We start from the raw sequence: 26,700 nt of genomic DNA, 5'->3' as shown, positions 1-26,700 counted from the left end.
TGAAAATCATCAAGGATTGAACTGATTAAAGCAGCACAACTACTAAATTAAAAAGGAAGTTGTCAGTCCATTTGCAGATACAGCTATTAGATTAACCTGCAGTAGCAAAACATTTACCTGTATTTACTGATTTCAAGGACAGTTTTCTACTTAGGTGAAGGAATTTGCATTTTGTATAGTTATAGCTTGTTTATAAAAAAGAGGCTATGACAAATCCACTTCTGATATTACATTAACTGGAGTGAAATATACCTAAATATTACTTAAATAATTGTTATAATAAGAAATGATGGCAAAATAGATCTTTAAAATTCAAAAATTTGCTTGAAAAATCAACTGAAGAACATAATTGTTACATGTAGATGGTGTGTTTTACTGTTATCTTCCATTAACACCCTTAGCATTAACATACCAACAAATTTTCGGCTTCCTTCATGGCCTTGTATGATTACCCTACCCACTTGAGAAACAACATTGGGCAAGTCCCACATTTCATTGCCAATTTGTGATAGCAAGTGTCACATGGATAGATTGTGATGGAACTACAGTTACCCTCACCATTGAATCAAAAAACAGAAAATTAGTCAAAACACGTTCAATGCCCAAGGATCCCCAAATACAAGCAAAGACTTTGGATGAAGGATCCTTTTGCAAAACAAACAGTAGTAAGATCGGAAAAGGACAAAGTGCAGGAGAGGAATAAAACACCAACAGGTTTGATCACCCAATCTTTCAACAAGGTCTTCAAATTCTTCTGAAAAAGTCCGGATGGGTTATTGATCAGGCCTAAAACGAATAGGAAAAAGTGACTACAAAAGTGATTTTTTAAAAACAAAAAAAAAATCAATAATACAGTGCTGACAGAAAATAAGAAAGGAAGAGATACTTAAGGCAGAGAATCTGCCAACTCGTAAATAAAGATCGCAAGTTAGATATCAAGGTTGTATGAAGAAAGCCAACTTCTGAGGAAAGCTTAGGTCTGTGCTGCAGATGCATGGGAGCGATATAGGCAAACGCCATCGCACTGTTTTGCAGACAAATAAATGAATACGCGAAACAAACAGAGGGAGACACGGGATTACAGGGAGGGACTAATGTTGCGAACCAAGTTTTGCACTGATAATAAGTTGCCAATAACAGTGCTGTAAACATCTATGGCTCTAATAAAAAAAAGCCAAATTATTCACCTGGGCAGTTTAACAAAAGATAAATAAAAGAATTAAATTAATTATAAAAGGCAGTAATTGCAAAAGATGCATTCGAGATTGAGTTTCTGTGCAACTATAGAATCAAACTGATGGTAAACAAGAATATTTGTGTCAGGTTGGTCAACTGCCTGTACTATGAACATTGAACCTTGAACACAAATCACATGATAACCCAGGAAGGCTGCTTAAATAATACCACCACAAATGGACATTGACGTTTAATAGGAGAATGCTCAAAAAGAAAGTGCAATGAACTGGTAATAACAAAGTAGTGAGCCTAATTAAAGCACTATAATTGAGTTGACAATGAGGAAATATGGCGGGGGGGGTGGAGGAGAGATGAGAGAAGACAAATCAATATCAAGGGAGTTGGACTTAAAAAACAGTAAATTCCACAAGTACAAAAAAGTACTTGCCTAGGTATTTTTGATGGTGAAGGTATAAATACAACAAGTCAGCAGTGGAAAAGATTGAAGCATGAGGTGGCTCGAGTACAAACTTTAAAAAATAAATTCCCACCAGGAGCACTACTGGAAAGGAAAGTTACTCGGAGTAATATTATAATTCTCCAATATTCCATCAAGCAATTCAAATCAGCCTCTCTCTTGGCCAAAAAGCATCAGTTATTAGTATGACAACCTCAAAAGAATTGTAGTTGCTGTGTTTTTCAAATTATTTTCCATGGTTTAATCAGTAGTTTTTAGTTAAAAAGAAAAGCATCAAGGTAAGATGAGTGTTATTGGTGTAAACTTTGACTGGATATGTAAAAGTATTTTACCCAATTTTTCCGTCATCTTCATTTCTTGTGTGTGTGGCATTATGAGTAAACCAGTGTTTGTTGTCCATCCCTACCTATTTTCCCCTGAATATAGAACATAGAACATAGAACAGTACAGCACAGAACAGGCCCTTCAGCCCACAATGTTGTGCCGACCATTGATCCTCATGTCTGCACCCTCAAATTTCTGTGACCATATGCATGTCCAGCAGTCTCTTAAATGACCCCAATGACTTTGCTTCCACAACTGCTGCTGGCAACGCATTCCATGCTCTCACAACTCTCTGTGTAAAGAACCGGCCTCTGACATCCCCTCTATACTTCCCACCAACCAACTTAAAACTATGACCCCTCGTGTTAGCCATTTCTGCCCTGGGAAATAGTCTCTGGCTATCAACTCTATCTATGCCTCTCATTATCTTTTGTGGGAGCTTTTACAGCCCCAACAGCGACTGAAAGTTAAACTAAAAATCCTCGTTCTGTTGGAGTTTGACCTCACTCATTTAGGCTGCTTCTATTGCCATCTTTAGAAAAACCCAAGGCATCACAAGCTGTTCACCTGACTGGCTTTGAGCAGACTGCATTGCACCTGTCTCAGCCTCTCTTAGTAATTAAAACCAGGGACAAAATACACCTCTTAAAGCCATTGTATTGTATCAAAAAAAACCTAACTTCGATATCAAGCAGAAACAGATTACAGTCTTTTATGGCTAATGTTAAGTGTTATTTTTGAATTTGCCTTACTGCAAACTAATCCACTCAACTGTAGACAGTGGCCAAGGAAAAGAATCGAACTGCTTCAATGAAGTGGTGTTGGTAGAAAGGCTGATTACAATATTCAGAATTTCCTTATTTAACTCAAGGCCTATAAGACTCAGTCTGAACTCTGAACATAAGGTCTGAGAGCACAGAACATCGAGGGGTTAGGAAAGGTAGCAGAAAAATAGAACTATATGGAATCAGAGATAACAGGAACAGCAGATGCTGGAGAATCTGAGACGACAAGGTGTAGAGCTGGATGAACACAGCAGGCCAAGCAGCATCTTAGGAGCAGGAAGGCTGATGGAGGGTCTAAGCCCGAAACGTCAGCCTTCCTGCTCGGCCCACTGTGTTCATCCAGCTCTACACCTTGTTATCACTATATGGAATCTGACAAGTAGGAGGGAACTGACTGGCCTCGTCAGGAGACACTGCCATAGGGCAGTACGCAGATTAGCTGACATACTTAATTCTAAATTATCAGGTTGAAAAATATATAACAGCAAATTTCTTAAGAAATTTCCGAAGAAGGGTCTAGGCCTGAAACGTCAGCCTTCCTGCTCGGCCTGCTGTGTTCATCCAACTCTACACTTGTTATAACAGCAAATTAAGCTTTATTTTCAGCAAGTGGTCAAATATCGAAGGAAAAGTAGATTTGTTCATGAGTAAGTGACAGTTGTTTGCATGTGAGGCCTGATACAACCCAAAAGAGAAACCCAGCTTATAGCAATGTCCAGAATCTAAATTTTTGAATACAGCATTTTAAAAAATTTCAAAAGTAAATATCTTCTAATTAATGATGCAGCCTTGCTTGTGTTTACAGCACACTTTGTAAGATTTCTGGTCTCCAGTTTCTGAATTATTGCTTTCTTCACTATTAATCAAGTGTCTTAGAGCTATTGTTCTCTACTGAAAGAATACAGTTTCTGCAATGATCGTACTGTTTTTGTTCGTATAGATGAGACCTAGTCCTTTAGTGGTTGAGGGCATCAGCAATTGAATGTAATATTCCAGAAGAGTTTAAAAAGCACTACTTTGGATAGATTATTAGCAGGTTTCTGTTTCACTGTAAAACACAATCATCTTTCAATGTCAATAAATGAATACTCTACAGCCACAATGACCTTGCATTCAAACGACACCTCACTCAAGGGAGCTTTAGAGAGGGAAGAGGTCAAACAGAACGCAGGATGTGATGAAATCAGGTGAGGGAGAGGACAAAAAGACTTGAAGACAGCAACAAAGGCTGAGAATCTGAGACACTATTATTTTGTTTCTCCGAATACAGTCAAGCTATAACATGAAGAAATTTACGAAGATGCTGTGGGTGGCAACCTTTTCTACTGAAGCTTATCATATGAAAAATGAGACTAAAAAGGTGATAATGGGGTTTGTGGAATTGTATCAATGGAAGCAAAAAGCATGAAGGGTAGTGGTAAAAAACAAATTTTGAACAAGGAAGTCCTTTCTTCAACACAAGATAAAAAAGGAATTAGATTTAATTTGATCAGTCTCCTAGGCATTTTTTCATCCTTCCAACCTTAATAATATTTAATGACTTAAATCTGAATTATCACCCCACACCTGTTGCCCAATTTCTTGAGTGTTACCAGTAATACCTGTTTTTATTTTGAGTCTATAATGCCTTACAGACAGAGTCAGTAATGTGCAGAGAGTGGACATTAGAGTTAGTAACACACATTTTGCGACAGCAACATATTAGTCATATATTTGCCTATTCATTTCAAAAGGCCAGTTTAGAGTCATACTTGTGCAGATCTGATAAACAATAAAATAAACAGGCCTTGAGTATTAACTCTTTCTCTCTCCACAAACACTAAAACCTGTTGACTATTTCCAGAATTTACTACTTTAAAAAAGACATAACCTCAAAATCATAGACAAAAACTAATTAATCTGTGCTTTATTAATCTTACCCAATTTTGGAAAGACAATTAAGTATTCAGCATTACATTGTGGACATGCCACTCTGGCTGTACTGTTGCCCCTTTGCTTTTCATCGACCCATCGTTGTAGACAAGCTTGGTGAACCCATTTGGTGGATCCTCTGCACCGGCAAGGCCGCACCCATTCGGCTGTCCGATCATCTTCATCAGTAGCAAAACACACCCAACAACTCCTAAAATGAAAAGAAAATCCAAGACTAAAACATCACTAAACCAAAGTATTCAATCCTACCAGCACTAAAACAGTGTTAACTGTGACAGTTTGAAGTGATTATTCATACTGCAAACGCTTGGTCATAAAGTTTTAGACTTTTTTTTCTCTCCTATAAGATTTTTCTGAATATTGCTGAGTACTAGATTTGTGATCTGTTATTGTTTAAACTATGGGGTTGCCCAATGTCCAAATGTGTCAGAAACAGTACATTGTAATGTTCAGCAAATAGGTTTTCCAAAAAAAATAGAGAATTTTAAAATGTTGCATAAAATGATCCAGCTACTGTTGGTTGATAAACAGATAGAAAGAACAAAGTCTGTGACCCCAGTGGAAGGGGCAAGGACAAATATCACATGTCAACGTGCTGCTCCTGATCTGAACCCTGTATAACAGAGCACAGTGGCCCCATCTCAGCCAAAGGTAAGGAACGGAACTACCTTCAGGATGGGAGAGAAATCAATCAATCAATCAATCCGTGGAAAGTAATTGATCACTTTCATTTATAGTCGGGGAAACCCTGATAGGTGTTCTCCTAAATGACCTCATTCCTGTGACTGATGAGATCTGCCCAGAGACACTGTGACTTTAAACTCTCGAGAGGAACCTTTGACTGTTCTTTATTGCTAGATAAATACAAGAAAAATGTAGAAAGCAAGGTGGATTGGCCAAGCTAAATTGTCCAGTGTCCAAGGATACCTCGCCTAGGCGAGGTGGGTTAGCAGTGGGAAATGCAGGAGTAAAAAAGGGAGAGGGCAGGGGTGACAGCCCGAATGGGATGCTCTTCAAGTCACACACCGATCCTCTGATGGGCTGAATGGCCTGCTTCCACACTGTAGGGACTCTACGATCTTCAATACCTTTGCAAGCCCCTCTTGACTCTACAATTCTACAGGCAAATTCAGCCTGCTCTTGAATGCTATCAAAACTCACCAGCCCAAATCGTGCCAGCCAAATATTCTTCTCATACATGGTGAAAGAGAGACACTAAAATGTTAAGTGTTTCCCATAGCCTGACAGCCATCTCTCTGAAAAAGACAACATCGAGAGGATCCAACACGGCAGCAACTGCATAGTTAAACCTTCTACAAGTCACGCCAGGCAGCTTTTAAAGAATAAAGGCATCCGCTAGTCAACAAGAGACTTGCTGTACACAGCAGCTGTCGCTTGCACATGTACTGCAGTGAGACCTGTACTATTGGTCAGTAACATGAAAACTCAAGAATCTACATCTAGTAATGCCTCTGCCACATCCTCCAGACCCAACATGCAGACAGTTAAACAAATGCTGATGTCCTTCCTGAAGCCAAATCCACAAATACGCATGCCAAACTCCATGATCAACTTTGATAGACTGTCACTCCATACGGCCAAAAACCATCTTCAAGTGCTGTTTTCTCAATTTTCCATGATGAATGATCCAAAAGGAGGAAAAAGGAAATGTTCAAAGGCAATCTAAAATTTACCTTGAAGCAGGTGGTATTGACATTAGTAACTAGAAGAAGCTTGCTACCAATTATGTAAAATGGCAACAACCTGGCCATCAAGTTGTACCACATTGAGTTCCAATACTTTAAATGAATGAAGCAGCGCAGTTACAGTAGGAAAAGGATAAATCCTCATTTCAGATCTGTGGGTTGAGAGTTAACCTGAAGATCTGTGACAGAAATGTACAACTTTGAGTAGATGACATCCAGGGACAGCTGGTCATGAAGAAAGTTTTTCACTTGTCAACACCCTGGAACATTGAGAGTTTGGAATTAAATCACACTTTATAAATGAATTAAACTACAAGCAATTATATTCATAAACAGTTCTGAATTAGAAATCAGAAAACTGATTTTTTTTTACTGCTTATCTTTGCTTTCTGTCCAGTTAGGATTTAGGGAGGCAGAAAGACAGACAAAGCTCATTAGTATCAGAGATAATGGGAACTGCAGATGCTGGAGATTCCAAGATAATAAAATGTGAGGCTGGATGAACACAGCAGGCCAAGCAGCATCTCAGGAGCACAAAAGCTGACGTTTCGGGCCTAGACCCTTCATCAGAGAGGGGGATGTGGGGAGGGAACTGGAATAAATAGGGAGAGAGGGGGAGGCGGACCGAAGATGGAGAGTAAAGAAGATAGGTGGAGAGGGTGTAGGTGGGGAGGTAGGGAGGGGATAGGTCAGTCCAGGGAAGACGGACAGGTCAAGGAGGTGGGATGAGGTTAGTAGGTAGATGGGGGTGCGGCTTGGGGTGGGAGGAAGGGATGGGTGAGAGGAAGAACCGGTTAGGGAGGCAGAGACAGGTTGGACTGGTTTTGGGATGCAGTGGGTGGGGGGGAAGAGCTGGGCTGGTTGTGTGGTGCAGTGGGGGGAGGGGATGCACTGGGCTGGTTTAGGGATGCAGTAGGGGAAGGGGAGATTTTGAAACTGGTGAAGTCCACATTGATACCATATGGCTGCAGGGTTCCCAGGCGGAATATGAGTTGCTGTTCCTGCAACCTTCGGGTGGCATCATTGTGGCAGTGCAGGAGGCCCATGATGGACATGTCATCAAGAGAATGGGAGGGGGAGTGGAAATGGTTTGCGACTGGGAGGTGCAGTTGTTTGTTGCGAACTGAGCGGAGGTGTTCTGCAAAGCGGTCCCCCACTGCACCACACAACCAGCCCAGCTCTTCCCCCCCACCCACTGCATCCCAAAACCAGTCCAACCTGTCTCTGCCTCCCTAACCGGTTCTTCCTCTCACCCATCCCTTCCTCCCACCCCAAGCCGCACCCCCATCTACCTACTAACCTCATCCCACCTCCTTGACCTGTCCGTCTTCCCTGGACTGACCTATCCCCTCCCTACCTCCCCACCTACACCCTCTCCACCTATCTTCTTTACTCTCCATCTTCGGTCCGCCTCCCCCTCTCTCCCTATTTATTCCAGTTCCCTCCCCACATACCCCTCTCTGATGAAGGGTCTAGGCCCGAAACGTCAGCTTTTGTGCTCCTGAGATGCTGCTTGGCCTGCTGTGTTCATCCAGCCTCACATTTTATTATCTTCAAAGCTCATTAGTGCTCTCTGCATGGCACCCTTCAACATAACCACTGTGCTTCTTGCCAAATTTTCCATTTTCTTGTATTGAATAAAACATAACCTTGATAGAGCAGTGAATTAGGTCAGTACTCAGATAACAAACTGAAACAGGAAAAACCCGCTAGGTGAAACCTCTTGTGGAAACAAAGCTTCATTTCTTATGGTAACTCTAGCCTCCTCCCTTGATGAGTCCACAAAAAGCAGAATCAATATCCCTGACGTATTTTGCTCGTGTGCTTAAAACACAATAGGGAAAAGACAGCATTTTGACAGTGCGTCTAACCTTATTTTGCAGGACAATGGTGTAAATCTAAATTCACTTGGTAGCTAGACATTTTTAAAGTAATTATTAGAAAGCAACCTTTTAAAACATGTGTATTTAAAATATGAATTATAATGAGGTCACATTATAAGCATTTTTTTGTTGATCAAAAATGAGGAATGAGTATAGAATTGATAAAACACGTAATACACTGAATATTCTTTTGCATGTTAACAAGTCAAAAATGACATCCTCTGCATCTGCCAAGAAACTACTCCCTCAGGCGCCCTTCTACTTCAACGTAAACAAGGAGAACCATATGATCAACCATCCAACAATGCCACAATACGTAAGTGGAGTATTCAAGTGCTGCAATGCCAAGCAGCCTTGGTAATATGATTCCTTTTAACAATTTAGCAAGGTTATCTTCCTTTTCCCAAATGCAGCTGCACTGAAGAAATTGCCATGTACAGAGGTAAAATGGATACTGGAAATCAGAAATTAAAACAAATGCTGAATATACAGAGCCGGTCAAGTAGTTTCTGTGGAGAGAGAGTCCATTCTACATAACCAAAAGTCTTTTGATGAGAAAATGTTTCCTAAATAAAGCTACCCGACCTGTTCAGTTCAGTTTTTCTATTTTAATTGCAAATGATGCACTGCACAACAGTACATCGCCACAGTCCCTCTGAAATGCCTCTACACCTTCATTGTCAATCCATTTAAGACAGCCAATTACACTTAAAATGTACATTTGCAGTTACTATGACAAAGGGTGTATGTTTGTAATTTTCAAAAGAAAAATAACAATGCAGCATTTTCCTGATGACATCAGTTTGCCTCAAATTATGTTATAGTCAGGTTTTGGAAGTGTAGACTCTTTTGTATCAACGGAATAAAACAATCAAAATGCACCGAAGCTTCCTAAAACAGTAATGGGTTAAGGATCAAATAACCTGTTTCTTAAGCTATGAAATTAATGAATACATACTGACCAAGGCAGTAGGGAGAAGTTCTTTTCCAGTCTTGGATATGGCAAGCCAACTGTCATGACAAAGGCAGACAAAATTTCGGTTTTATGTTTCATTCAAAAGTCAGCACCTTCAGCAGCACAGTCCTTAGCTCTGCTTTGTTAAAGTCAACATTGATTGGCAATCCACCTAATACCTTTAACATTCAGTCCCTCAACTACCAATGCATAGTGGCAGCCAGTGTGTACCACCTAAAGATGCAGTGTAACAACTTAGCAAGGATCCTCAGACAGGACCATCCGAACCCGATGACCTCTGCCACATGTGCAATATCTCTGCAGATACTCGGGAATAGAACTATCTGAAAGCTTCATTTAAAGCTCCACACTATCCTGATTTGGAACTATATTGTTGTTACAAGATCATGGAACTCCTTTTCTAACAGCAATGTGTTAGATTGTAGTGGCTCAAGAAAGCTGCTCACTACAGCCTTGAGGGAAGATACAGATGCATAGCATGTGCTGGTCTAACCAATGATATCCAATTCACCTCAAAATGAAAGAAATACCCAGACGCTGTGCACAAGTCTCCGGAGGAATTTAACCCACAACTTGCACGCATTATCATGGTCTATGTCGGTACTAATGATATAGGTAGAATGAGAAAAGAGGTTCTGCTGAGGAATATGAGCAGTTCAGGGCTAAATTAAAAAGCAGGTTCAAAAAAGTAATCATGTCCAGATTACAACCTGAGCGACAAAGTAATTGACATATGTTCCACACGATTAGAGATAAACGCAAGGCTCTGGGACGGGTGTAGGAGAAACGGGTCTGAATCAATGACAGTGTGGCACCAATATCAGGGAAGGAGGGAGCTGTTCTGGTGGGATGGGATCCACCTTATTTATACTGGGACCAGAGTCCTGGAAAATCACAACTAGGGCTGTGAGTAGGGGGTTTAAAATAAATAGAGGTGTGGGTTCAGTTGAACAAATATTATGGAAAAAGTTAAAAAAAAGGGAGGTTGAGAAGGGCTCAGCAGAGGTTATTAAAGTTTCAGAACAAGTAATAGGACACTGCATGGAAAGGCTCAGGAATCCAACCTCAGGCACAGCAGGCAAGGAAACAACTAGGAGAGGGGAACCAGTCAATACGGACTGATGGTGTTGTGCCTAAATCCATGTAGTGTACAAAACAATAAACTTGTAGTACAGACTGAAATTGACAGGTTTGATGTTGTGTGTATCAGAGACTGATCACGTGGTTGCAAAATCAGGGTTGGGCACTAAACATCCAACTTTACATGTCCTATTGATAGAGAGGCAGATGGACAGAGGGAGACAGCTTGCCTTATTCGTAAAATTAAATTTGATACAAGGAGTGATATCGAATCAGAATGCAAAAAGTCTGTGTGGCTGGAGTTGAGCAACTACAAAAAAAGGTTTAAAAAACAACAAAGACCTTGATGGGAGTTGTGTACAGATCTAGCAGTAGTCAGGCTGTGGAGCAAAAATTAAAACGGGGTTAGAAAAAGCATGTAAGAAAGGCACTATTATAATCATGAGAGACTTCAACAGGCAGGTGAACTGAGAAAATCTGGTTGATAGCAGATCCCAAAAAAGAATTTGTGGAATGTCAAGAGATGCTTTTTTTGAAACAGCTTGCAGTCAAGCCCTCTCGGGAACAGGCAATTCTCGATTTGCTGATCTGTAATGAGACTGATTTGATCAGGGAGCTTAAAATGAAGGTATCTCCAGGGGCCATTGACCATATTGTGACAGAATTCACCCTGCAGTTTGAGAGAGAAGCTGGAATCAGATGGTAGTGGCATTACACATGAAACTGTCCCTTTCTAAAATTGCCATACCTTGCTCTCTTAGGTCCAACTCTAACTCTGTTATCAAACCAGCTGACAAAGGTGGTGCTGTTGTAGTCTGGCATACTGACCATTATCTTGCGGAGGCTCAACATCAATTCTCAGACACTTCTTCCTACTGCCCCTGGACCATGATGCCACATTCAAGCATCAAGCCATTGTTGGCAGAACGGTCACTGACCTCATTACCTCCAGGTGATCTTCCTCCCATTGTCTCCAACCCTGTAGTCTCCAAACCCCAGAGAGCCCACATCTACCTCCTTCCCAAAAGCCATAAACCAGACCACCCCAGTAGGCCCATCGTAGCAGCCTGTTCCTGTCCCAAGAGCTCTTTTCATCCTCCCTTGACAACATTCTCTCTCCACTTGTCCACACTCTGCCCACCTACATTTGCGATTCCTCTCATGCTCTCCACCATTCTGACAATTTCCAGTTCCCAGGCCCTAAATGCTTCACATTCACTGTGGAGTCCAATCCCTCTATCCCTCCATTCTCCACCAGGACGGTCTGCGAGCTCTCAGCTTCTTCCTCAACCAGACGCCTGAACAATCCCCATCCCCCACTACTCTTCTCCACCTGGCTGAACTTGCTCTCTCAATGAACAATTTCTCTTTTAATTCACCTCACTTCTGTCAAGTCAAAGGACTGACAGCTATGGGCACCTGCCTGCTTCTTTGTGGGGTATGTGGAACAATCCTTGTTCCAGTCCTACACTGGCCCCTTCCCACTCTTTCTTCAGTACATCAACCATTGCTTTGGTACTGCTTCATGCTCCTGCCAGCACCTTGAAAAATGTGTGCGTTCTGCCTCCAATTCTCACTGTAACTTTCACATCATCTATTCCTGAACCTTCCTGTCCTTTCCTGGACTCCTCCATCTCCATTTTGGGGTATAAACTATCCACTACAAAGCCACAAACTCTCACAGCTACTTTCATGACAACTCGTCATACCCCACATCCTGCAAGGACTCCACTCCATTCTCCCAGTTCCTTTGCCTATGTCATACCTGTTCTGATGATGCTACCTTCAAAAACAATGCTGCTGATATGAATTGCTTCTTCCATGACTGTGATTTCCCACCCATTGTGGTTAGCAGGGCCTTCAACCACATCTAACCTATCACCTGTGCTTCTGCCCTTGCCCCTTCACTTCATTCTGTGATCAGGATCTCTTTGTCCTCACTCTACGACCCAGCAGCCGCAACATTCAAAAGGATCATTCTCTACCACTTCAGGCAACTCCAGCAGAACGCCACCACCAAACACCTCTTCCCCTCAATCCTCTGACTGCATTTCACAGGGATTGTTCCTTCTGGGACACCCTATACCACCTACTTCCCTCAACAAGTTCCCACGTAACTGCAGAAGGTGCAACACCCGTCCCTTCACCTCTTCCCTGCTCACCATCCAAGGGCTGAAACAGTCTTTCCAGGTGAAGTAGCATTTCACCTGAACCTCCTCCAATCCTGTACATTGTATTTGCTACGCCCAATGCAGCCTACTCTACAAATGGAGAAACCAAACGTAGACTGAGGTGACCACATTGCGGAACACCTCCAGTTTGTGCACAAGCATGACCTTGGCCTTCCCATACCCGGTCATTTTAATACACAGTATCCTGCTCGCTTGCCCATTTGTCTGTCCTTGGTATGCTGCAATATTCTAGTGAATCACAGTGCAAACTGGAGGAACACAATCTCATCCTTAGACTAGGCACTTTACAGCCTTCTTGATTTAATATGGAGTTCAATGCCTTCAAATTGTGAACCAACTCCCATTTCCTCCCTTTCTTTTTTGCTTTTCTTGTTACATTCTGTTATCACGTCCTCTCTCTCCTCCCCCCAACCCTAGTGGGACTGTCAGCTCTTTCAGATCAGTGGCTAGCACTGCTGCCTCACAGTGCTCGGGATCCGGGTTCAATTCCGGCGTCAGGCGACTGCATGGAGTTTGCACATTCTCCCTGGGTCTGTGTGGGTTTCCTCTGGGTGCTCCAGTTTCCTCCCACAGTCCAAAGACATGCAAGTTGGGTGGATTAGCCATGGAAAATAAAGGGATAGAATAGGGTGATGAGTCTGGGTGAGATGATCTTTGGAGAATCTGTGTGAACCTGTTGGGCCAAATGGCCTGTTTCCACACTGCAGGGATTCTATTTGGGGGCATGCGTTTACGGTGACGGGAATCTGAAGAGTTATGAGGGGCAAGAACTATTTTTTTAAAAAAAGCGTTTATCCAACCAAATGTCTTTTAAATGCTGTAACTGTACCTGCATCCACCACTTCATCAAGTAGTTCATTCCATACGCAAACCACCCTCTGTGTAAAAAACAAAATTTGCCTCTTCTTATGTCTGTTTTAAGTTTCTCTCCTCTTACCTGAAAAATGCACCCCCTAGTCTTGAAATTCCACAACTTAGGGAAAAAACAACTACCTCTCATTATTTTGTAATCTATCAACTTCTCACGTTCCAGTGAAAAATACTCCCACCCTATCCAGCCTTTCCTTATAACTCAAAACTTGCATACCCACAACATTCTGGTAAATCTTTTCAGAACTTTCTCCAGCTTGATGATATCCTTCCTACAACAGGGCAACCAGAACTAGACACAGTATTCCAGAGAGGCCTTACCAATGTCCTGTATGATCTCAACATAATGTCCCAAATCCTATACTCAAAAGGAGTGAGCAATGAAGGCAAGTGTGCCAAAATACATTTTACCCATCCTGTCTACAAGTGATGCAAACTTTAAAGAATTATGTACCTGCAGCCCTAGATCTCTTTGCTCTACAACACTACCCATGGTCCTACCATTAATTGTAGAAGCCCTTGATTGGAGCACCAAAATGCAAAACCTTGCATTTATCAAGATTGAATTCCATCTGTCATTTTTCAGCCCACTGACTCATTTGATCAAGATCCCTTTGAAATCTTAGAAAACCTTCTTCACTGTTTACAATGCCACCAATTTTGGTGTCATCCACAAACTTACTAACCATGCCTTTGACATTCTCATCCAAATCATTTATATAAAACAAAAAGAGGACCCAGAACTGATTTCTGTGGAACATCACTGGTCACAGGCCTCCAGTCCGAAAAACACCCTCCACCATTCCTCTTTACTTTCTGCTGTTAAACCAATTAGCAAGTTCACCCTGAATCCCATGTGATCTAAACTTTACTAATTAGTCTACAATGCGGAACCTTGTTCAAAGGCTTTACTAAATTCCAAATAAATAACGTCTACTGCCTCAGTGGCCAAAAGAAGTCTGGATTTACTCTTTTTCTAGTAGGAGCATCCACATATTATCGAAATTTTTCCTCAGCTCATTTGACAAATTCGGCAAACATCCAAATCTTTAACATTGTAGTAGTCCAGACAAAGTTTGGAAATTTAAAATCCCCCATTATTACAACAATATGCTTACATATATCAGAGATCTTCCTAGATATTTGTTTCTCAATTTCTCACTATTGGGAGGTCTATAGTACAATCCCATCAAAATATCTAAGAAAGGATCCAAGTCCTGGTGTTGGAAGGAGTCTAGAGAAGATTTACAAGAATGACCCCAGGATGAAGGGCTTGTCATATATGGAACTGTTACAAACTCAGGGTCTGAACTCGACGCAGTTTAGAAGGACAAGGGAGGACCTCATTGAAACTTACAGAATACTAAGAAGTCTGAATTGAGTAGGCGTTAGAGGTTTCTACTAGTTGGACCTGAAGATACAGCCATTGAGTGAAGGAACTACCCTTTACAGCGGAGGTGATGATGAGTTTCTTCAGCCAAAAGATGGTGAATCTGTGTGAGTCACTGCTGCAGAAGGCTGTGGAGGCCAAGATTTAAGCTGAATGAAGCTTCATGCAATTCCCTTCAGCTCTGAAAACTACTTCAAATGAACCCATTTCTACTACAGGGAGTTAGATTAAAATTGGAAAAAAAAAGTGTACAGTACTCCTGGTTTAAATGAAAGAAAGTTGCAAAATGATAGGGATTTCAGAAACTTACTGAAACATTACATTACATTAACACTTCATGATTTCTCTTCTAACGCCAGGTTGCGAAAAAAAAAAATCAGTAAGATTTCAACAAATACATCAATTTTAAATGTTAAACATGAGCATTAAATTTAAAATGCAATTTTAAAGTACTTTTTACAAATATAAAATTCAATTGTCCAACATGACAAGTTCTTCAATTGACCACAAAAGATTCCAGACGAAAATAACTTTTTAAATTAATCAAAAATCTCATTTCCTCAATATTTGTAATTGCCAAGTCCAAAGTGATTTTTAAAAATTGCTTAGAAGCCATTATCTCTTACAAATATCAAAAAGATAGGAGAGACAAGAGAGTTTTAAGGAGTACCTGTATCAAATTACTTTTCTTGACAACCTAACTTTAATTCTTAAAGTGCGTTAAACCTAATGGGGTTAAGTTGAAAGGCCTAAAACCCAAAGTAATGATGTCTAAAATCATATTAATTAAGACTTGTCTCACTATTGTTCTTCCACAAAAGCTGTCATACATTTGCTATGATTTAATTTTTTAAAACCTTTTATAAAAGTCTGTCGGAATGATTCATATACCAGACTCAACCTTATCTCACCTGAATAACAAAATGCATGCAACTGCTGACTTGGCCACACTACCGTGCTCTCTCTGAACAATGACCAGAAAACAAACTAATTAGGTCAAAGGCTCTAATTTATGGTGAGATCCAACAAATAAAATGGAATTCTCAAAGCACTTTTTGTATAAGGCTAGGTGGTTACATTTCAACAACCATCAGATTACTTTGGAGGCACATTTCGTAAACAAGAACTGTATTTCATCTAAATTATTCCAGCACAAAAAAATACACATTTTTGGATGTCACAGCTCTCACCAAGCTCTGTCCCTGCCCGATTTCTAAACTTGGGTGTGAAAGGATTCCTGAAAACAGCTAACTTAGAATTCTCCCTATTTACAGTAATACCGCTGCAATCATCTGCATAGAGATAGATACATCTAAAATGAAATAAGTTGTGGCTAATGAAAAATTCAGGAGATTTTATATTTTGAATTTGAATGTAACAGACTTAAATCAACACGTGAATTAAGCCAATGTACCAAGTTATAGAAAACATACTTCCCTATTAGCTAATAACAAAGAGATTGGTTAGCTCAGTTGGATGGACAGTCAGTTTGCAACTTAGCATGATGTCAACAGTGTAGGTTCAATTCCCACACCAAGTCAGTGGTTACTATGATGGGCTCTCTTTCTCAACCTTTCCTTGTGTCCAAGGCCTGGTAACCTTCAGGTTAAGCCACCAGCAGTCATCTCTCTCTCTCTCTCTCTCTCTCTCTAATAAGGGAGTAACTCTTCAGTCTGATGCACCTTATTAACTAGTAAACTCAATTGCAAGTGCCTTATTTTAGATGTTACACTGTGCTCTCAGCAGATATACAGTCCTATAGAATAAGTGCCACATTCCTCCCAGCTTGTCAGCAACTTCCCTTCTCCTTGCTGCATCAGAATGAGTTGCGGCACCCACTGTAAGTCACTCCAAGAATAGGAGAAGTACCTACACTGCTAACTCATTTGCTCTTAAAATTGCCACAGACTGACTTTCTTTTAACAGAACGTCAGTTCTCCTCAGCATCCTATTTGGCATCTAAAAATAAAGAAACCCTCTCCAGCAATTTGCAAAAAAAGGAAGAGAGACATGCAAGTTATAAAACCACCACAAAACTTCTAATAATTTATGTTGCTTTATAGCAAGTCTGAAAGGGACCACAGTTTACTCTTAACCTCTCAGAACATAGAGATTATTGCATTGATATCATTAATATGAATTAAACTCAGCAAGTCAAGGCTGCCACTTCACAGCAGAAAAACTCTTAATAGAATGATTTGACAGACTGAAGTCCTCCATTTTGAAATTAGCAATTAGAATGACAATTTATGACTCGCTGTTGGTAATTTATACTGCCATCTGCGCTATTTATTGCATCACCAATCTTTGTGTCAATGAAAAACTTGCCTTTGAGGCTTTCCGCCATGTACCAAGTTCTTCAAAAGCATTGTTGAAAAGTTGAGGTTGCAGCAAAAATCTATATGGACACCACTAGTCACCTTCTTCCAGTTAAGGATTAGACTAATTAGTTTACCTAATTACAGGTCAATAATTTGCAATCTGTTCCATAAACTCTCAAATTTACATAACAACCTACTTGCAGGCCATATATTAATGGGTTTCATAGTAATACTCAGTCTATATCTAGAATTACTTTCCCTAAAAAAATTAATTTGGTTTGTTGAGAATGATCTACCCTAAATCATAATAACTCTTTCTAATCAGTCCAAATGTTGTTCAGTGGGGGAGATGATAGGCTAACAGCATAGGTCATAGGACTAATAATCTGGAGGCCCACATGTGATACCAACCATGGAGGAATTTGAATTAAATAAAAATCTGTAATTCAGAGTCTAATGATAATCACTAAACCATTACTGATTGTTGGAAAATTCCATCCGGTTCACTCAAGTCCTTTCAGAAAGTGAAACTGTTGACTTTTAACTGCCCCCTAGCTTTCCAGGCCATTTCACACAGCAATATTAACCATTAAAAATCTCAAAACAAAAAAAAAAATGAAACTGATAAGACTACCTGGAACTGACGTGGACACTGCTAACTGTGAAAGCTCTGTCGGCACTGAAAAGTCATCTGTATCAACGTCTGGGGCCTAGTGCCAAGATTTGTGAAAATTGTTTCACAGACAACAGACTTAGTCATTCTCAGAATCATAAGACCATAAGACATAGGAGTGGAAGTAAGGCCATTTGGCCCATCAAGTCCACTCTGCCATTTAATCATGGCTGATGGGCATTTCAACTCCACTTCCCTGCACTCTCCCCATAGCCCTTGATTTGTGGCACTCGTACCCGCCACTTTCCCAGAGCCCAGAACCAGTGATGTCTCATGACATCAGGTCAAACATGGGCCAAAAAAAAGAGCCTTCCGCCGATTATCAGCGATCACCTTTACCTTGGTTGATTAATTAGAATCCCCCAATGTCAATCACTACCTGGAGGAAGCTAGGATGCAGAATGTACTCCAGTGAGGGATGTTAATATTCAACACTGAGTGGCTTGTCAGTATCATCACTGACCAAGCTGGTTAAGTCCTAAAAGGACAGAGTTGCTATAGTGGATCTGTACGCAAATGGCAGGGGAATCAAAAAAAAATCACATACATAACCTCACTTTTGCCAATCTGCCTGTCACTTATACTGACCAATGCAGAGTTGCTTCCAACTAAGTCCTGCCTTCCCACTGAGAATAACATTCACTGCATTGTATTGTACTCATTCATTCCTTCATTGGCAGTCCCTCACCCTGAGAATGGACGAGAATCACCCTCATCTGCAAGTCTGTAGGTGGTTTCTGCAGGCTTTCTTACACTTGGGGCAGGTGGTGGTTATGGGAAGGGGTGAATGGGGCTTTGTGTAGCAATCTCCTTACATTGTTTTTCCCTGACTTCAAGTCTCAAGGTGATCAATGCCTTTCCAGATGTTTCTCTTCCACTCTGGACTGTTTTGGGCCAATGATTCCTGGTGTCTGTGGGAATGTTGCACTTCACCATAGAGGCCTTCAGGGCACTTCCTGTCTACCTGAGGTTTGCCTGCCCTTTTGAAGCTGGGAGCAGAGCATCTGCTTGGGGAGTCTCGTGTTGGTCACGCAGACAACATGCCCAGTCCATCAAAGCTAATGAAGGTTGGTCAGTGTCTTGATGCTGGGGTTGTTGGCATAGTCAAAGACACAGATATTGGCACATCTTTCTCCCTGGTGGATTTGTAGGATCTTGTGCAGGCAGTGTAGGTGGTACTGGTCCAGTGCCTTGAGGTGTCTTCTGTGGCCAGTCCACGTCTCAGAGCCATATAGGATAGTGGGAGCCACTACAGCTCTGTAAACTATGATCTTATTGTCTGATGTTGTTATCCTTAAACATTGCACTATCATTGTGCTAAATGGGATGCAGTATCCCAGAAATTGGAGTTTGTGCACCCATGAGGCACCATGGGCCATCAGCTGCAACAGAACTGTACTCAAACACAACGGCAACCTCACTAACCTGGCATTTTCCCCCATTCTACCATTATACTGGAGGATTAATCTTGATCCAATGAAGACTCCCTGAACAGCAAATATCTACAAATGAGGTGCCAGGCTGGTAAAGCTACAACATAGGATTAGTTACATGTCAAACAGCAAGTGATTGAGCTAAGCATTTCAACAAGCAATGGACCACATCTAAGCTGCAGTATTGCCAAATTCAGTTGTGAAATGATGGTGAAGCCCAGTGTATCACTCGTAAAACTAAATGGTCAAGCATTTGTGACAATCTTCAGGTAGAAGTGCCAAGCAGATGACAACCATGGCCTCCTCCAGAAGTGCCCAGCATTCTGGCAACAGATGTGCACTCTCAAGCATGTGCACCCCTAGACAAGCTGTACCAATGCAGCTATAGCACAGGCATCAAAAGTATGGAAGATTGCATAGGTATGACTTGTACACTAAAAGCAGGGTCAAACTCTGCCTCTGGCTATTCTTGATTATCTGTAAAGCACTGCAAGACATAACATAGTGCCATCAAGAAGCATTTGTTTAGCAATAGGCAGCTCGATGACACTCAGTTTGGATTCCACCGGGACTGCTGAGCTTCTGCCCTCATTTCAGCCTTGACTCAAATATGGATAAAAAAAGTCAAATTCCAGTATTGAGGCAAGAGTGGTTGCCCTTGACATTAATGCTACATTTGACTAAATGTGACAAAAGGAACCCTAACAAACTTGAATCAATGGCAAATAGGGAGGTGGGCTGGGGAAAGGAGGGCTCTGCTCGTTGTAGACATACCTAATGCAGAGGAATAAGGTTATGGCTGCTGGAGGCTAGTCATCACAGCTTCAGGGCATCTTTGTAGGAGTTCCACAGGGTAGAGTCCTGAACCTAAACTCTTCAGCTGCATCAGTGATGACCTTCCCTCTATCCTAAAAGGCCAGATGTGGGGATGCTGATGGTTGTCCAATGTTGGACATCATTTGCAACCACTCAGGTAATAAAGCTTGTCCATGTCCCACTGCAGTAAGGTATGAACAACACTAAGTTTAGGCTGAGAAGTGACAAATAACTGTTGCACTGTAGCCATAAATGTCTTTTCAACAAAGAAACCACAATCACAAGTGATTCTGTTAAAAGATATTCCTATTCACAGATGCTGTACATAGGAATAGGCTTACATAAGTGCTGCAATAAAAGACAAGCACTACAGATGTTGGAGATCTGAAAAAAAAACAAACGTGCTACTGAAATTCAGCAGATCTGGCAGCGTCTGAGGAAATGTAAACACAGTCAATGTTTTGAGTTTAAGAAGACGGATCCTCAGGATTCAAGGGGTTGGAAAAGTGATGCGTTTTATGGTGAAGAATGAAAGGTTAGGCAGTACAATACTGGGTGAGAGTTTGGAGGAGAAGAACATTAGTGGATGTTTCAATGGTCTCATTTCCCACCCCCCGCCCCCACCATTTTCGACAGCAAGTAGATACCAAACTTGTCAAAAATAAAGATTTTTTGAAGCTCCATCTTTACATTTATTTCAAAGACTTTCGTAATAAGTTAAAAGAACTCAAATTGCCCAAAGGATGAAAAATCAAAATCCTGTTGCTGCTGACCAGATCAACTTTGACAAATAGGCAGATGATATTTGGCTCTACCTTTTCACCATCTCGCCTGAATCCTTCATGTTTCATGCTACTTTGAATGAGCAATAATTTAGCTTAGCTGCACATTGACTGATGTAGTGCCATCACTTACAAAATCACCACTAACTTCATACACTGCCATCTTCAACTATCTGCACAGAAGCATTCAGCAGGTGAACAATGCATTCTGGTCTATCTTGGAGTTGTGCTTCTAAGTCAACTACCTTCACATTAGGAGGACTTCCAGCTCCACTTCCATAACAGATCACCTTCTCTGCCTTTGTCCACTGCAAATGCTCATGGCTGTCATCACACCCAAGCTTAAAAAACATGTTACTGTACTGGTGAGTCTACCCATTCAACCTTCATAAACTTCAGCTCACTGACATCATTGCTGTCCACCTTCTATCCTGCACCAAGCCCCATCACCCAGGTGCTGCAGATACCACTGACCTAGATTTTCCCAATGCTTCCAATTTAAAGAAAAAAAAAATTAGTTGTCACACTTATAACCTTTCCATTAATGAATTTGGTTTCTAAATTTAGCAGTACTTTTCCTCTTAACCCTGCTTCTTATTCACTATCAGGTCTCCACTGATCTATGCCTTTGGTTCCTCGGTCTCACATTCTGGACTTCCTTCCCTACCACCCTGTACTTAACTCCCTGCTTGCAAGACTCTCCTTAAAACTAGGATTATGATCAACAGGATTATGATCAAAACACAATGTCTCCTCTTTGGTATGTCTACTTCTTTTAAGCCCTAGACATTGTAAAAAGCATTGGCACATTTTTTCAACCTAAGTGACAATATATCAAACGACAACATATTCTGACAATCGCATTACAATTCCCACATTCATAGTTAAAAATAACACTTCCTTCAAAATTCCACAGAGCCCATCCACCATCCACAAGATTCAAATCAGAAATGTGATGGAATACGTCTTCACTTACCTAGATTAGTGCAGCTCTGCTCTAACAGCACTCATGCAGCTCTACATCAACTAGACAAATCAATCTGCTTAACTGGGATCCCAGCTAAAACCTTCAGCATTCTCTCTCTCTGCCACTGTACATCAATGTGCGCCATCTAAGATGCACTGCAACAATACTTACAAAGTACGAATTTGTGCAGAAGTATTTATTTCAGTTCCTTCAGCCCATGAAGCCTATTCTGCCCTTCAATGAGATCTTGACTGTTTATGTTCCAAATTCAACATTCTCAACTACTCTGATAACCTTCAATTCCCTAGGCTCACATGAATCAATTTATCTTATCTTAAAAATATTCAAAAACCCACCACCAAAGTCTTGAGGCGGAGAGTTCCAAAGTCTTACAGCCTTCAGAAGAAAATAACACCCTCAACGGTCTTAAAAGCAGAACCCCTCATTTTATCATTGGTATCACCCAGTCATAGAGCATGGAAACAGACCCTTCAGTCTAACAAGTCCATGCCAATCATGTTCCCAAACTAAACCATCCTCCCTGCTGGTGTTTGGTCCACATCCCTCCAAACCTTTCGTATTCATGTACTTATCGAAACGTCTTTTAAATGTTGTAACTGTACGCACATCCACTACTTCCGCTGGCAGTTCATTCCACACACTAACCATTCTGTTAAAAGTTGCCCTTCATGTCCTTCATAAATCTCTCTCCTCTCACCTTCAGAAAGAAAGATACTCCTCTTAGTTTTAAACTTACCCCACTTTAGGGAAAAGATCTTTGCTATTCACCTTACCATGAAAGGTCCATAAAAGATCACCCCTCTACCTCCTATCACCTACAGCAAAAAGTCCAGCCTGTCCTAACTCCTTATAAGTCAGGCCCTCCATTCTAGGCAACATCTTGGTAAATCTTTTCTGAACCCTCTCCACCTTAATAATATCCTTCACCTAACAGGGTGACCAGGACTGCATTCAGTACTCCAGAACAGGCTTCACCAATATACTATACAGCATCAACACAACAACACAACTCCTATACTCCAAGGAGTGAGCAATGAAGGCAAGCATGCCATGCTGTCTACCCATGAAGCAAATTTCAAAGATTTATGTACCTGAACCCTAAGGTCTCTTTGCTCTAAAAAGCAACCCAGAGCCCTAACCATCAACTGTGCAAGTCCTGCCCTTTTTTGTTGTACCAAAATGTAATACTTGGCATATATCCAAATTAAATTCCATTTGCCAATCCTCAGCCCATTGATCCAATTGATCAAGATCTCGTTCAAATTTTAGATAACCTTCTTCACTGTCCACTACATCACCAATTTTGATGTCATGCACAACCTTCCATATTCTCATCCAAATCATTTATACAAATGTCAAGCAGCAGTGGACTCAGTACTGATTCTGTGGAACACTTCTGGTGACAGGTCTCCACTCTGGAATAAAACCATCTCCTGTTTTGTTCTCACCCATAATACTAAGCATCCTTCCCATGTTCACCTTGTCAGGACCATTCAGATTCTCAAATTTCAATCAAGTCATTCCTCGCTCTCTGAAATTTCAGTGACAACAGCCCAGCTTGTCCAATCCCTTCTTCATAAAACCCTGTAAATACAGTTCCGTTCTCTATCCTTGTACTTTTTGATTGCGCACTGAAATGGGAAAACGACTATATTACATTAAATCCCGTCAGGAAACCCTTTGCACACATTTGTGCAAACATTTCTTGTTGCCTACTTCAAGCTTTAGAGAAATGGTCAATAAAAATTTGCCACATTGATCTTACTCAAAAATCAACAATATCACAAGGGAAGATGATGACACAGTAATAAACGATACTGCATTAGAAACCAAAAGCTCAGGCCAAAGCCATGGTAGCCAGTGGGACTGAAGTTCAATTAATGAAATCTTAGGATGTAAAGTTAGTTTCATGACCACCATCATTGAGGCTAATCACTGGACATCATAACATGCAAACTGTCCTTTGAAACGGTCTAGGAAGTTCAAGGAAAGTTAGTGATGGGCATAAAATAATTGCCTCCAATACTCACATCACATGGAATAAATAAGCAAACAAAAATATATAAAAGTGAATGCAGCTAATCTTTATATGCTGTGACTAAGTTAAAAAGGATGGTTGCTCAGCCAGGAGTACTTCTGTTTCTCAAAACCACATGCATTAGACATTCATTCACTGAGAGCAGATGAGCTATTATCAATGCGTATTGCATTCGTTTTAATCGCAGCTGGAGTGGTACTAGAAATCAGAACGGATCTGAGTGTCTGGAATGCCTCCTGAAGTTCTTGCTCCTGTTGGTTATCTAGTAATCTGAGTTAGAATTACATGTGTAGACATTTGGAGAACATGGCTGGGATACATTCTGCCGCTGAATGGCCTCCCCAAAATACACACGTGTACGGAGGATGTAATCAGTTGAATGGAGGGTATCCCTGGATATTGGTTGTACAGATCCAGATACAATTCCTCCATAGGATGGAGGACGCAAATTGACAAGGAACATTTTCTTTCGAGTGACTGGAATCATACATTTTTATTATTAAAGCACATAATGAATGGAGCCTCATTTATCCAAAAGCAACTTTTATAGGGATCTATTTTCTCTTGGGGAGATTATCAAGTGTCCTACATCTTTAATAACACTTCAGTTTCTACATCAGTGAAGATAAGAGATAATAAAAAGGCAAATGGAATCTAAAAACAGCTCAAGACCAAACTTCCACAGCCACCTGTAATAAGGCATGAATTTTACTGTCAGTTTCTTTTGTTACCTGTTGGCAATGCTATGTTGCACCACTAGTTGGTCCATTTTCTAACATTAGGATAATAGTGCCATGGGCATCTTTATTGCAATATCAATAAGAGTCAAGACACTACAATAGGTTTCTATCGTGACAGAGATGGTCACTGATGTAACATACATTTTATGTCAGGATACATCTTCTGTCAAAAACCTACCCCCAACTTATTTTGCGTATCAAAAGGGTTGCTGCAATGCCACGGCAGCTTTCACAAAAAGAAAGGCTGAATCACTAAAAAAAAATCAAGCATTAACTTAGTTCACAAATGTTTTGTAGGACACTGCTGCAAGCAAACTGGCAGAGGATTTTAACTAAAGAGCAATGGCGACAGTGCTAAGAGAGTAATTTGTTCATTGTGAAATATCTGAAACATTCTGGAGACAACATGTAAATGCATTATTTTTCCATTTACACATAATACGTAGCTTCACAAAAGGTTAACAGAAACAGGGCTGCCTCTGCTGTTTTGATAGCTGAAAATGCATTTCAAATTTGTTTGCTCTGACTGTGGAAGTCAAAAAACATTAACCCTCATCAATATTTTGTGACCAAGAAACTTAAAATGTACGAGGTGAAATATGAATAGCAGTCTGGGGTCCAAGATAAGTTAGTTGGTTGCATGTCGTCAAGTGTGCATGCACATAGGGAACCCCTCTATATTTCACTGAACTAAAAGTAACATAGCAATCCAAAAGCTTACAAAGACAAAATCGAGACCATCAGCATCCATAGGGAATTTACAGACACCAAAATTCAATGTAAATGGAGTTAAACAGACAAGTCAAGGAAGTGGTGTCTGAATGACCCTACCCTTCCAAGAGTTTTGCCAAAAGATCAAATATTACAACCAATGAAGGGGTGAAGGAGTGGTACTTCAAACAGGACATTAACATTTCAGTATATATTAAAATTTTGTCTGTTCAAGTGTATGTGAATTTCTAATGCTGTGATGAGCTTTAGTTACTGCCCAACGACCATGTTCACATTGAAATTGATCTTTAGAAGTATGTAGTTTCATGCCTTCAAATCTTGATTATTACTTCACAATGAAGTTATAATAAATCTTGGTGATTTGGAATTAAATCTAGTGGACACAATAAAAGAATTGTGCAGATGATACAAAACATTGGAACATAGTTGATAAAGAAAATAAAGGTGCAGATTATTGGAGCAGGGGAGGGGAGGAGAAGAAATGTGGCAAATGGAGTTCAACCCTGAGAGGGGTGAGGTAGTGTATCGACAAGGTGCAAATAAAGCAAGGGGATATAAAATATAATGGGCAAAATCCAAGTGTAGAAACAGAGATCTTGAATCCAAGTCCACAAAAAGTTGGAAGCTGCAGAACAGAGTTTTTAAAAAAGTGACATACAACTTTTGCAAAAAATAATCTTGTAAGAGCAGGTAGATTATGCTAGAACTGCATAAAACAGTTACACCACAGCAAGAATGCTGTGTATAGTTCTAGTCACTGTAATACAGGAATGATAGGATTACACTCAAGACAGGGGAGATGCAATTTATGAAGATCTTTTCAGGAATGGAGAATATTAGTTGTGGGGAAAGAATTGATTGGTTAGGGAAGTACTTTTGGAATAAGGCAGCTGAGGGGAGGTTGAGTTGAGGTGTTTGAAATTATGAGGGTCAACAAGTGCAGATCGACAGGGCCTGTTTCTGTTAGCAGCGGGATCAACAAAGGGGTAAAGTTTTAAAGTAGGGAAAAAAAAACCCAAGAGTCTCCCCCCCTCCCCAAGAAGATGGTGAGATTCTAGAACACTCTGCCCAAAAAAGGTCAATAAAGCCAGAAATCCTCATGACAAAATAAAAACCCAGATATGATCTTCCAGGGCCTGTTCTAATGGTGAAAACTGACAAGAACAGCAGACACTGTAAATCAGGAACAAAAACAGAAGTTGCTGGAAAGTTCACCAGATCTGGGAGCATGTGAAGAAAAAAAAACAGAGTTAACGTTTCGGGTCTGGTGACGCTTCCTGAGTTGCTTGCCATTTTCACAGAAGTCCCAAATCTCCTGTTGAAGGCAAAACCGTTGTTTCAGCTCTCCAACTGCTGCAACTCACTTTGCCAAAGGCGCAGAAAGT

General features: G+C 40.7%; 1 protein-coding gene across 2 annotated transcripts in view; it reads right to left on the bottom strand.

The window, feature by feature from the left end:
• Positions 1 to 26,700, bottom strand: part of marchf5 (membrane-associated ring finger (C3HC4) 5) — a 107,132-nt gene that overhangs the window by 58,446 nt on the left and 21,986 nt on the right. For both annotated transcript variants that reach the window (XR_009446980.1, XM_059653121.1), the window contains exon 2: positions 4,683 to 4,885. Coding sequence is in view for 1 of the 2 variants with exons in the window: in XM_059653121.1 (XP_059509104.1) it covers positions 4,683 to 4,885 (203 nt within the window). In the remaining variant the exon portion in view is untranslated. The remainder of the gene's footprint in view (positions 1 to 4,682; positions 4,886 to 26,700) is intronic.

Source organism: Stegostoma tigrinum, chromosome 20 (genome assembly GCF_030684315.1).
Source record: "Stegostoma tigrinum isolate sSteTig4 chromosome 20, sSteTig4.hap1, whole genome shotgun sequence".
Classification (NCBI taxonomy): Eukaryota; Metazoa; Chordata; class Chondrichthyes; order Orectolobiformes; family Stegostomatidae; genus Stegostoma; species Stegostoma tigrinum.
This window is presented reverse-complemented; position numbering and strand designations above follow the sequence as displayed.